Below are 13260 nucleotides of genomic sequence, written 5' to 3'. Positions count from 1 at the left end.
CACCAATTTATCTTTTTTACAAGATGCGAGCAGCCACCTTAACCCTTAAATGTGTAAGTGGGTCAAAAATGATCCTCCGATAGGTATCATAAGTTTCCTAGAAACAAAGGTCGTAAACAGAGATGGGTAACGCGTTACTGTAATCTGATTACTTTTTTCAAGTAACGAGTAAAGTAAGGGATTACTATTGCAAAAACGGTAATTAGATTACCGTTACTTTCCCGTAGGAACGCTGCGTTACTGCGTTACTAAAACCGTGATTTTTTGCGAGAATGTCTCACGACAGTGACATCAGCAAGTGCGCGTTAGTGACAACAGCTGTCTGCAGATCAACAATGGATCACATATCGAGTGCGGGAGAGAGTATGAGCGTGCAGCGTTTAAAGCGTGGAAGTACTGACCTTACTTTGAGTTTGATTCCATAAAAAGTGACAAAAACATTAGCGTCCATCGTGCGTGGGAAGAAAACTTCTTTTTACAGCGAAAAAAACCCCTAAACTTCCAAGCAAGCACCGAGTGCGCCATGACGTAATGGGAAACTCACAGAGAAAGTCGTGGATTCTTCAACTGACCGCGGCACACCTGCACCAGGGTAAACCTCCGCCTACCGCAGTCCTGCTATACAGGTGAAAATAGAGCAACAGCACCGATGAGTCTTTGACTTTATTTATTTTCTGCTGTGTTTTACTTGCATCTATTTGAAAGAGTGAGTGTAAACACAAAAAATATTTTATTTTATGTACTGGAATGTGCAGAAAATAGCTTTAAATGTTAAACTAATTTATTCAAGTCAGAGAATGTTGCATATAATTAAATTTTTGCTTGATGCATAAAGTTAAAAGATTAAAACTGATAAAACAAGTTAAAAAAAGAGACTTTTCCATTTGATTACATTTTGTATGATGGATTATGCAGAAAAAGTAGAATTGGGCTGAAAGATCTATCGCTTTATCACCTATTCAGGTTGTAAATCGTGTTTTTAAAAAGTAACTCAGTAACTAAGTAATTAATTACTTTTGAAAATAAGTAATCAGTAAAGTAACGGGATTACTTTTTTGGGGAAGTAATCAGTAATTAGTTACTGATTACTTTTTTCAAGTAACTTGACCAACACTGGTCGTAAAGTTGTAAAGTAAAGTAAACAGTATGTGTGTAGTGATTGTAGCTCGAAACAGGTAGTTTGTCACAATTTAAACAGCGAGCAGATAAGGCAAGAAAACAGCAATGTTTGACTAACTTATTTAAAAATGTAGAGTCCAGTCACTCGTGGATCTAAGAGTTAATATCAGCTGCTGATTTGTGGGCTGATTTATGAGCTACTAGTGATGGGATTTCTGGCTCTTTTTACAGAACCGGCTCTTTCGGCTCCCAACCAGCTCTCCAGGTTGTTTTGTTGCTTTAATTTATTTATTATTAACAACAATTAAAAATTATGCACAAAAGGAATTACTAATGTAAAAAAAGTGGTTTTATTTATATATGTTTATATATAAATATATGTGGTGGCCCTAGAGACAAAGCACATACAAACACATTTCTAGCGTTAACTGAACTTCCAAAACAGAGCTACCTAGATCACTTAAATTACACAATTGAAAGCATATGTGTATTGTTTGTGTATTTATACACAAGCACTCATATATATTCAGATAATTAAAAAAAAAAACTGTTACTACCACACACCAAATCCGGTCGTTGGTACTTGCTGGCTTGTGTAGCCACTAGGTAATAAAAGCTCAACACTGTCCCTAGCATTCTGGAGCACTTCTGTTTGGTTTTGTACGTGCTTCGGAGTTTGTCCTTGCTTCTGAGTTTTTACGTGCTTTGGGGTTTGTACGTGCCGTAAATATACTTTAAATATACTTTTATTTATTCACTCCACATAAAATGTAATAAATAAATCATATAATAATAAAAACCAACTATTTCCATTTCAACTTTTAACTATTTAAATTTTCAGCTTTTTCCTTTTAAACAAATTTAAAGTGAAACAACATAAAACACTGCAAACCACAACACAATTAAATATAAATTAAAATATGAAAACAAAAAGAAGATGCATATTCTCTGTCATATGGGCCTTCATTAATAAACTTTCTGAATCCTTTATCATCCGCAACTGAAAATAGTTGTGAATGATTACTACACCTTTCTAACGTGACGTTGTTGTCTCTGGCTCTCTTTCCCTCCTGCTCTGGTCCTGTGTTACTGTGAGTGTAACTACCGCCCCTCTTCCCAGCGCAAAGCACAAGTCCTGTGCGGAGTGAAGCTAAAAAAAGGGAGAGAGAGGGAGAGAGAAAGAAAAAAGAAAAAAAAACCTTGTGTCGTTCACTTCAAAGAGTCGGCTCTAGGAGCCATTTCGTTCGCGACCGACACATCACTATTAGCAACCATTCTGAAGCACTAGTTTTAGCATTGCAGCTTTTCTTTGAGCTAAAAGTATCCAAAGATTGAATGCTCTGTTGTTACTAATGCTTGCCAGTGAGATGCATGCATAAACAACAGGTATGAACACAATGACAGACTAATAAAATGACAGAATTTGTCAGAACTGGTAACAAACATCTTCTTGGATGGTCTTTTAGTAGACAACAAATAATCACACAAGCAGTTGCTAGCCTAGCAAGCACAGCTAATGTCTTTTCACTGAAATGGCTAACCACTTTCATAACAACCGACCCTTTTGCACTTTAACATTTTTTTCCACTGATAAAGAAATTGGAAAAGTGCTTTTTTAAATTTCAGTAGAATTCATATTTTATTTCTTCCAGGTGTTAATTTAACATTTTAACACTAGATTAACGTTTTGGTTACACAACAGATATTTAGCACAATGCAGTTTTAAATAATATAAGCCCCCATATAAATCGAGATATTTAGTGATTGTGGAGAAGTAAGTAAATGGTAAATGGACATGTATATCACCTTTATATCACCTTTCTACAAGTCTTACTCACCCAGTCACACACATTCATGCTGGGCTTATGTCTCAGCACTTTTTAACATTTACATGAATGTACTGGGGTCAAAATGAGGTTCACTATCTGATACTTTGGTGTGCATTCAGTATGAGAGCATTAAGAATGAACCACATCATTGACAAATCAGTGACAGTGCTTTGAGGTCTGTGGTCTCTTTGAGCATGTGATTCTTCTTGGAGAGGTCTGCCATCCTGTGGCAGTTGGAGGACACTACAAATGTTAAGCTTTTCGAGGCAGAGGGAAAACTCGGCTGCTAAACACTCGGCATGCCTTCAACTTCTCAGCCTACCATCTTTTTTTAATTGAAGACGATGACTAACCTCATTTTTTTGTTCCCCTTATACATCAATACAGCTTTTATACATATGCTACTAAGAAAAACACAAGGATGTGTTGGGGGAAAAAAATCACAGATTTAATCTTTAATGCATGTCCTTCTTTACTACATTAATGAATCTTCCCTTTGGTCCTCCAAGAGATCCACTACTCTGTCAAACATTAAATTAATCTGTGTGCATCCCACTCAACGAACTGTAGTTTACTATGGGTATCTTTTGTCATGGTCCTGGGTCGGTGACCCAGCGCTTTTAGTTTATCATTTTCTAGTTTATTATGATGATGATTATTATTGTTTGGGTTCTATGTGTTATATTTGGTCTGTGTCTCTGTCTGTCTATGGTGTCACCCTGTCTGTTTGTCATACATACATACATATTTGAGAAAATCATATTAGAATGCAGGACTTTGTTGGGACATTGTGCTGAGAGATTTGTAAACTACTTTCACAGCTGGGTGAAGTTGGTGGAAAGTTACATTTTAATAATAACTTAAATGAATGCATGCCCTTGTGCAAAAACATCACCAAACAAAAATGATATCATTTGGGATTACAGATGATAGATGACAAACATTTTTACATGAGCCACTGAAACCGAGCTCACTGTCCAAGTTTAGCAAATGTAACCTTTCAATTACAGAAATACAAAGATACCCTTTTGCACATTTTATGCAAAAACCTGGAAATATTTTTAATTAAAGAACAAAAAGGTTAATGTATGAGCAGGATGAATACATCATGATATATACAATAATTCAATAACAATTAAAAAAAAAAAGAAGAGAGTGAGCTTACTTGATTTAGATTCTTGGAAAAGATCTCCTATATCCATGCTAATTTTAGCACAGAACATTTTGTTTTTTCCCCCAAATCATGGTAAAGCATCATGGTCTCTGTGATTTTGCAAATGGTAATGCAAAAAATAAAAAAATAAAAAAAATCAAAGACCTGTATCTCTTACATACTTTCCTTAGTGATTAATAAAGTATTCTGATTCTGATTCTGTAGGACTAGCTTAGTTTTCTAGAAATACACCACCGGGCTGGCTCAGTTCTTTTAAATTCCATTTTTCTACTACTTATTTGAACTCTTATCTAGAGGTAACAATCTAAGCAGTGATGCCAAGATCCCCCCTTTTCCAACAACACCGAGGCACCACAACAGCCAGTGCAATACTCACGTCACTGCAGCTGACTGTCAAGCTCCTACTCCACGCTTCAGTCACTGGTGTTAAATTTCAGCACCTATTGCTCAGTTAAGGAGTTTCAATCATTTGAACCAAGTGAGCATTACCTTGCCATGCACTTATTCTAGTACAATTTACGTTTCCTTTTGTTTTCATTTCTTAATAAACCTTTCTGTTCATCTCCTTCAGGTAAATTTCTCAGGAGGTTGTTATTGAATTCTGTTAAATGTGGAAGTACTGAGGAGTGTCTACGCTGAGGAAGGCGGGTGCTTCGATGCGGTGAGACACTGGAGTTGATCATCTGGTGGCTACTGAGAGCAGAAGAAGGGTTGGATGTTGATGAATGTAGTTGTAAAATATCTGGACTGCTGTACATACGGTGGTTTCTTTGAGATATGTGACCAGGGTCTGGAAAGCTGTCTTGTCTTTTGATAACAATTTTCGAACCCCTGCTTTTGAGTAAGTTGCCAGATTTTGTAGTGTTAATGCTGGTTGAAGCTGAAGATGGGTTTGGATTGTACACACTGGTGACGTTGTTAATGTCAGGGCTATGATTTAAGAATAATTGTGAGGGTTTTGGAACATCTCCTGTGGTTGTGGAATGGCGTCGAACAATTGTTGCCCTGTCGTAGTGAGTAACTTTGTTGTTCTGTATTTTTATGGTCTCATCGTCCATAAGAAACTCATTCATCTGCCCATTGTGGCCATTTACCAAGTTGTCCGTTGTCAGTAGGTGGTAGCTTTCACACGTTATACTTCGATCTGATGACTTCTTGGTCTCTAGCTGCTTTACAATAGCTGTAAAATAAAATAAAATAATCAGCTGAATAATCTAGTTGTAGAAAGAAACCAAGATGTATACAGCTACAAGAGAATTACCCTGCTTTTCACTTTATTTATGACTTCAGAAAACACTTTCCCAATCACTGTTTTGGGAAAAGAATTCCCAGGACTTATTTGTCCAGCATGTCAAACAGACAAACAGATTGGAATGAGATCTGGGGAATTTGAAGGGCAAGTCAACACCCCAAATTTATTGTTGGGCTCCTCAAACCATTCCTGAACCATTTTTGCTTTGTGGTAGGGTGCATTATCCTGCCAAAAGGTTCCACAGTTATCAGGGAACACCTTTCACATGAAAGGGTGATTGTCTACAACAATGTTTAGGCAGGTGGTACATCGAAATAACATCTACATGGATGGCAGGACCCAAGGTTTCCCAACATTGTCCAAAGCATCACATTGCCTCTGACAGCTTGCTCTTCTCCATGATACCAGGTGTTCCCCAGGTAAGCAACACAAACAAAGCTGGCCATCCAGCTGGCCATTTCTTCAATTGCTCTGTGGTGTAGTTCTGATGCTCATACGTCCATTGTTGGTGCTTTCAGTGCTGGACAGTGGTCAGCACTGCCACCCTGACTGGTGTTTGGCTATGCAGCCCCTTATGCAACTGCAATGCACCGTGTATTCTGACACCTTTCTATCAGAACAGGCATTAACTTATTTTGCAATTTGAACTACAGTAGCGTGTCTGTTGGATTGGACCAGACAGACCAGCCCGTGTTTCCCACAACAATTAGTGAACCTTGGCCACCTATGATCCTGTTGCTGGTTCACCACTGTTCCTTTCTTGGACCATTTTTCATAGATTTTGACCACTCCAGACTAGAAACACTGCACAAGATCTGCAGTTTTAGAAATACTCTGACTAGCCTAACCATTACAATTTCTTAGACTTGCCAATTTTCTCTGATTCTAACATCAACTCTGAGGACAAAATGTTCACTTGCTCCATATTGTTTCCCACCCACTAACAGGTGCTATGATGAAGACAAAATCAGTGGTCATAATGTTATTAAGAATCAGTGTGTGCACTTCCCAACACTGATTACTGATCACTGGACATACCTCACTATAAAATATGTCTAAGCTGCTCAGTATATATAAAAGTATATGGCTCCGTGGCTTGCCTTGCTGTAGCACTGTTTTTGTTTTCGTCTTTTAGTTGAGAACTGTTACTTACCAAATTTGCCACATGGCTTAAACAAAAGAGCAATCAGTCCAGCTGCAGCTAAGAGAAATCCAGCTGTTCCTCCAATGGTGATGACAACCATTTGAAGATCAGATTTCATACAGCCAGCTAAAATGACATAACACTGTGCGGTTTTATAAATAACTTGGAATATTTTGAAAATGTAAAATACTCTAAAACATAAACCTCACATAGATGAAAAATGCAAATAAAACATGATTTTAGGTGTAAGATGTACACATGTCACAGTGAAGTCCCTGCATACCTGGTATGAGGATTGTTGTTTCCCTTGTCAGGTTAAACTCTGGTTGATGAACTCTGCAGGTGACACTAAATGACATAATTAGTGTTATATTAGTGAAAAGCTCATTTTACTGTTAGGTGGTTAGTAAAAACATCATCTGTAGTATTGTGCAAAAGTCTTGAGCCAGTCTTCATTTATATGGGAAAAAGTGTCCTCGTGGACTGTGACCTTTTCATTGTGTGAAGTGTCCTGCAAAATAATTATTTTTTAAAGCTGTGTTTTACCATCTTCCTGGCAGAATAGAAAGAGAGAGGTTCAAATGTTTTGCAGAGTACTGTAAAAAAAATTAATGCCAAGATGAATATTTTGTTTCCTCATTTCTAAACCACTTTATAGATGTTTTAGAAAGTGTAAGTATATATGTATAACCTGCTGGTAGCTCTTTGCAGAGTGGCTTTTCGTGTCACAGTGAAACATCCACGGGCATCTTGTTCTCTTTTTGGATTTTCCTCAGAGATCTTTTTTCCTTTGTCATCCAGAAATGTTATCTGAGGCTCTGGCAGCCAGCAGTTTCCTTCGCAATGCAGAGCAATGTCACCGCCCTCCACTGAAATCACAGAAAGCTTTGGCTCCGAAACAGCCACTGTAAAAGCAACAAAAACAGATTTATGTATCTGCCACACATGTATCCTAATTTATTGCTTGTTCTACTCTTGTTTTTATACTAAAATATATGATGTCTAATCCTAAATCTTTTTATAGAACTTGCTTCTGAAGAAGAATGAAAGGCACTCTAAGTGACACATATCCCATAAAAACTGCTGTTAAAAACAATTCAATTATTTGCAGTGGCTTGCAAAAGCAGGACAACGACCCTAAACATAAAGCCAGGGCAACAATGGAATGGTTTAAAACAAAACATATCCATGTGTTAGAATGGCCCAGTCAAAGTCCAGATCTAAATCCAATCGAGAATCTGTGGCAAGATCTGAAAACTGCTGTTCACAAACGCTGTCCATCTAATCTGACTGAGCTGGAGCTGTTTTGCAAAGAAGAATGGGCAAGGATTTCAGTCTGTAGATGTGCAAAGCTGGTAGAGACAGACCCTAAAAGACTGGCAGCTGTAATTGCAGCAAAAGATGGTTCTACAAAGTATTGACTCAGGGGGCTGAATAATTACGCACACCCCACTTTTCAGTTATTTATTTGTAAAAGATTTTTGGAATCATGTATGATTTTCGTTCCACTTCTCACGTGTACACCACTTTGTGTTGGTCTTTCACGTGGAATTCCAATAAAATTGATTCATGTTTGTGGCTGTAATGTGACAAAATGTGGAAAAGTTCAATGGGGCCGAATACTTTTGCAAGCCACTGTATATGGTGACAAATCACAGTAACAGTTGTCTCAAGGTTATTATTGTTGAAAGGGTCTTTAACCGTACAATAATTTTAAGAAGCTGTGCTTTTCATTAAGTAAACTACTTTTTTTCAAAAGCTACATGGAGCCAAGCCAAAGTAGATGACTGTGGTTTGTCAAGGTGTCCCTTCATCTGAAAAAACGAATTCTGTGCCCTGTGGAAAGGAAATGTATTTTGTGTGAACCAATCTTTAACTTTTGCAGGACCTTAGATCCCATATTTATCAAATATCATTAATATCATAAAATATGCAATTCTGTCAAGTAGTAAAAAGCAACAGCAAGAAACTAAATATAGCTGGTTATATGACCATCTTTAAGACTAAACACTAGATATGGCTGGTGCTGTTTAAAGGTCAGCACGCACGTTTTAATTTCAAATTCAACTAACAAAATACTTGGATGTTTCATAACACACCAAGACCAAAATTTAACTGATAAACATGGTAGAGGTATTATCATGGTTTTGGTTGTGTTGACATTTTTAGTCATTGAGGAAACACTTCATTCAACACTGGCAAAGATTAAACAAGGTGGGGAAATACTGGATATGTTTTTGCAGACCAATTCACTGTTGGGCAATTGTCATGAGGTTAATAACAAACCAGTTCTCTCTGCAATGCCACACCTGACCATATAGTCAGATCTATATCTATACTTTGAACTAAGAGGCTTGGTAGAAGATATGAATCTGTTGCTGTACTTCAAGCTTAAAAAATGACTCAGAAAAAGATAATATTTTGTGGCCCATTAAGATCAAATGCGACATATGAATGTACTAATTAACCAAAAAAACAAGGTGATTCTGAATATAGTTCATGACTGACCTCCACACCTAATGCCTCTGATTTCCACATTAACCGCTAATATAATACTCTTTGTTTGCTTTTTAACATGCACCGTATAACGATAGTATTAAAATGAAAACAATAAAATAGCTAAATTTATTTAATGTGCACAGTCATATCAAAAACAAGAACAAGTTCCCACTGATGATTTCACAAAAAAACATTTCTACATCTTTTGAAGTCTGCAATTGAAATCAATTAAGAGATCTTCAAATCACTCTGTAATGTATTCCATGAAGATGGGGCAGAAAAGGAGAATGCCCTCTTTCCCAGCTCCGTATAAACTTATTGGAACAGTAAATGTAATGATGTCCCAACGCTGCAGTCTATGACTAAATATGTACTCTGATAAATAAAAGGTCAGTAAAGGAGAAAAAGATTGATAGATAAAATGATACCAATGAACCATGCTGCCAATGAGGACCAGTCAACCAGTGAACATAGAGCACAGTGGTGAGCTAAAAGTTTACAGCCAGTTATAAATCTTAACGCCCCATGATGGACAGAATCCAACAGATGAAGATAGTGAGCAGAGGCATTCATGTAAATGATACCAATGTAATCCAGGAAGGGTAAAAAAGTGGCATTAACAAGCCTTTTCCTTGCAATGAAAGAGAAACATGATCAGTTCATGAAAAAGAATCCCAACTTCAATCAAGTCAATAGGATGTATTGGAACCTGGTCCTGCTTAAGAACAAGTCCTCTGAATGATGATGATGTGAATAGCTTATCCTGGTAAAAATATATCGGATAAAACAGCTCTCCAAACTCATGGCAAGCAAAATGTTATATAAAATAAAAAAAGGATTGTAATATCTACATTATGTCACCATGGAAAACCAAAGTCGGTTGTCTTATTGTAAGCCTAATTGAACAGTTTTGGTTTCTAAACCCTAACCCAGCATCAACTAAAAATGTAGTACAGGTAAGTTATAAAAAAGGGTCTTTTATAGCCTTACACATCCTCTATTATAAGACTTGGTGCATAGCTTTACTTCATAATTAAACTACATGCTGCTAAGAGCTCTGACTCTAATATACATATAATAAATGGGCAAGGATTCAACTCTCAGGCTGGTGGACTACACAGTTCACAGCCGAATTACCAATGTGGAAATGAACATTAGTAGACATACCCACAACCAGCTCCACTTTTGTAACCTTCCTGATGGCATTTTTCTGGAATATGAGGCACTGGTACTTTCCAGTATCAGACACCTGCACATTGGAGATCCGTAATGAAATGTTTCCATCTTTCAGCTCTTTCACGATGAGGCTTGTCCTGTAATCGAAGGCTGGATTCTTCATCTCGTAGGCCTCACAACCATCCCGGTACAAGAAGACAACATCTGGCTTCAAGCCTTCCTTGGACCACTCAACAGTCGGAAAGTCAGTGTTGTCAGAGATATTAAAACTGCACGGTAGAATAACATCTCCACCAGCAAAGGCAAGAACGTGCAGTGGCTGACCATGAGCACGGGATTCACCTAGAAAAAAACCCACAAGAGGAATAATCAACCATATTTATACTAATAAAGCTGTGTGCAAACTCCATCTGGATTGCCTCCTTTACATTATTCTATGTGTTATAGGTGAAGAGAGCCGAGAGCTACAAGGCAAACTCTGCAATTTACCAGTCTTTTTAAAATACTGGTCAATACTCTGCATATTGACCAGTAGGATTACAATTACATTACAGAGAAAATGAAGTATAACCTATATGTTTTTATCCCCATGTTAAATCTGTAAGGGCATAAATCTGTCACAACAAAGATAGAGGTAAACCTTTGACTTCAACAGGAGAAAAAAACCTTTTAAAATTTTGAAAATTCTTTTTGACTCCTCAAGGCTCCTGAAATTGAAGTTAATTTAGGTAATATTTGAAAATTACCACCCTAATGACAGCCCAACTGAAAAAGAGCACCAAGACTGGCAAGGCTGTTTTTTTTTTCATAGCACTTTAAACGCTACAATCAGCTGCATTTCTAATGATCTTCTCAGCTGCATAAATTACAGCTGTAGTTTTCTGTGATGCAAGTACATTGGAGGCTTAGTCACTCGAATGCATTTCTCATCGATTTCCTCATAAACATTTGATATGCACTGACTTTTCTGTTGGGGTTCACACGAAATGCATAGTATTTGGGTAATGGTACAACTATTGGGACGAGTCCATGTGGTGAACTTTGCACAGTGTTCCTGATTGGTTTAGGATGATTAAGATATTGTTCACCAATAAAAAAAACACAGGTTGAACTAGGGGTGCACATCAGTGAACAACACTGTTCCACTTCTTGACAGAAAAGGAAAGGTATAGTTCATGAGGTAAGCTGGGGAAGACCCCAAACCTGTAAGATGTATAGTTTTTATATGAAGATGTCCCACACTGTCCCACACAAACATACTGTATGTTCACTTTGTTAGGACTCAGAAAACTGTGACATTCAATTAAGATAAACATGTCATGTCAATAACACATGTACACACTCACCAGCCAGTTTTTAGGTACAGCTGTGGAACTGCATGTTAATGCAAATATCTATTCACACGAATCACATGGCGACAAATTATTGCATTAAGACATGCAGACGAGGTTAAGACAACCTGCTGATGTTTAAACTGTTTAAAAATGAGAAAGAAAAGTAATTTCAGGAACTTTAAACTTATACACAGTTATAATTTTACATTTCACTCAGTTCATGCATGCAGATGAATTATACTTGGGGTTATATACATAATCATACATTCCTGTTACTGTATGCATACATGATATAAAATCCCACCTATAACACCCAAGAGGAACTTTTTCTGCTCTTCTTCTAAGTGTCAGAAATATAATCCACAAATTTTATTAATAACGTTTTGATCGGACATCATTTTCCAGCTAATTGACTTACAAAAGGTAGCGGCATCAGGTGAAGCAGTTTATATAAACACTTTCCCATAGCAGTGGAAGATAAACAGTAGCAGTACTGCTTGCATCTCCTCAGTACATACACTGAAACATCCTCGTGATGTGCTTTACTGGCTTTAACCGGCTTTTCCGGTTAAAAAAAAGAAATAAGGACATTTAAAGAAATCCAAACGCATGCTTGTTGTTTTATCGATTGGCTCCTGTGATTCTTATTCTGCCAACAGCAGAAAAAAAGCATTTTGCCGTCAACTGTTCTATTAATTTTGTCTTTCAGCGAAATGCTTAATTTGTTTCTCAAGTCACGTTTCCATTTGAATAACTGTAATTTAACTTTGACATGCGCAACGTTAATTTAAAGCAACCCGGCTCTCTTTCTTACCTATATAAGCTGACAACAGACCGGCAATCACGAGAAGACGATGATACATCATCAGTACACAGTTATTAATAAAACCAGTTAAATGTTTCGAAAGTAATCATTCTCTCCTCAGACACAAGCGACTCTTTAAGATCAGACTTGCAAAAACAGTCACACTGAATGAGAACTGAATTGTCAACTTCAGACTTTGGACCTGGGCTTGGGTGTGTGCTATGGGTGGGTGTGTTAAAGATTGCTACACTTTTACTTCTCATTCGCTTACACATGAAACGCCAACACCAGCTCTAACTTCCCTGTAAAATACAACAACAACAACAACAAAACAAAAAATGAAAACACTAACTTGAACTCCAAGACGTTTAAAGGATGGCTGGAGGTCCATAATATTGAATTTGCAAATCAAGTGGGTGGGTGGTGGTTCCGCTCTTCTACTTAGAGCGGTATTTCCTGAGATGAGCTAAAACACACACACACAAATATTTATGAATATTTAATGTAGCAGGTTCACAAATAATAATTAAAAGACCTCAGCTACAAAAAGTAGAAAATACAGATTTATCATAACTATGATAGTATTAGACAAGCTTTCACTGACAGATCCGTGTTGGATTTTTTTCCTTTCATTAATTGTTAGAAGACTTTTTTGTGTAACCCTGACTACACTGCAAAACGAGAATTCATTTATTCTAACAGGTTAGAATGAGATGTGCCATTAAAGGTGGTGTGACAGCTACCTGAAAAATCTGATTAAAAATTATCTTAAAATATAGTGATTCTTTTTTTTCCTACGTTTAATTAGACAATCCAGCAATATCCACAATAATACTTCAATAGAAAAACTTAACACTTAACAATTTTTTCAGATACTGAACTATATTAAGCTATTTGGTAATTTGACTCCAACTACCCATCAAAGCAG

At 37.0% G+C, this 13260-nt stretch overlaps 1 protein-coding gene across 2 annotated transcripts; it reads right to left on the bottom strand.

Moving 5' to 3' along the window:
- Positions 1 to 2891: 2891 nt before the first annotated feature.
- Positions 2892 to 12760, bottom strand: LOC147334684 (butyrophilin subfamily 3 member A2-like). Of its 2 annotated transcripts, XM_086273915.1 has the most exons (7): positions 12685 to 12760; positions 11540 to 11667; positions 10185 to 10535; positions 7210 to 7423; positions 6802 to 6866; positions 6528 to 6644; positions 2892 to 5302 (listed from the first exon to the last, which is right to left on the bottom strand). In XM_086273915.1, the coding sequence occupies exons 3-7, from the start codon at positions 10354 to 10356 to the stop codon at positions 4629 to 4631; spliced, it is 1242 nt and encodes a 413-aa protein (XP_086130041.1). In that variant the 5' UTR covers positions 10357 to 10535; positions 11540 to 11667; positions 12685 to 12760; the 3' UTR covers positions 2892 to 4628. The 2 variants fall into 2 exon arrangements, with proteins under 2 accessions (XP_086130041.1, XP_086130033.1); XM_086273907.1 differs by lacking the exons at positions 11540 to 11667; positions 12685 to 12760 and adding an exon at positions 12342 to 12448.
- Positions 12761 to 13260: the final 500 nt, after the last annotated feature.

The sequence above is a fragment of the Aulonocara sp. 'chitande type north' Nkhata Bay genome, linkage group LG3 (assembly GCF_057382095.1).
Source record: "Aulonocara sp. 'chitande type north' Nkhata Bay isolate Kocher_YH1m ecotype deep benthic linkage group LG3, A_spYH_male_GT1.1, whole genome shotgun sequence".
Taxonomy (NCBI): Eukaryota; Metazoa; Chordata; class Actinopteri; order Cichliformes; family Cichlidae; genus Aulonocara; species Aulonocara sp. 'chitande type north' Nkhata Bay.
The sequence above is the reverse complement of the archived record's forward strand: the minus strand, read 5'-3'. Positions and strand labels throughout refer to the sequence as shown.

What these genes read in the sequence shown, in the direction of transcription:
- LOC147334684 (XM_086273907.1), bottom strand. Translation starts at nt 12,393, where the DNA reads ATGATGTATCATCGTCTTCTCGTGATTGCCGGTCTGTTGTCAGCTTAT. An exon ending in CTGCAAAGAGCTACCAGCAG is followed by an intron (nt 6,867 to 7,209) that starts GTTATACATATA and finishes TATGTCATTTAG; the next exon opens with TGTCACCTGCAGAGTTCATC. An exon ending in TAAGCCATGTGGCAAATTTG is followed by an intron (nt 5,303 to 6,527) that starts GTAAGTAACAGT and finishes TTTATTTTACAG; the next exon opens with CTATTGTAAAGCAGCTAGAG.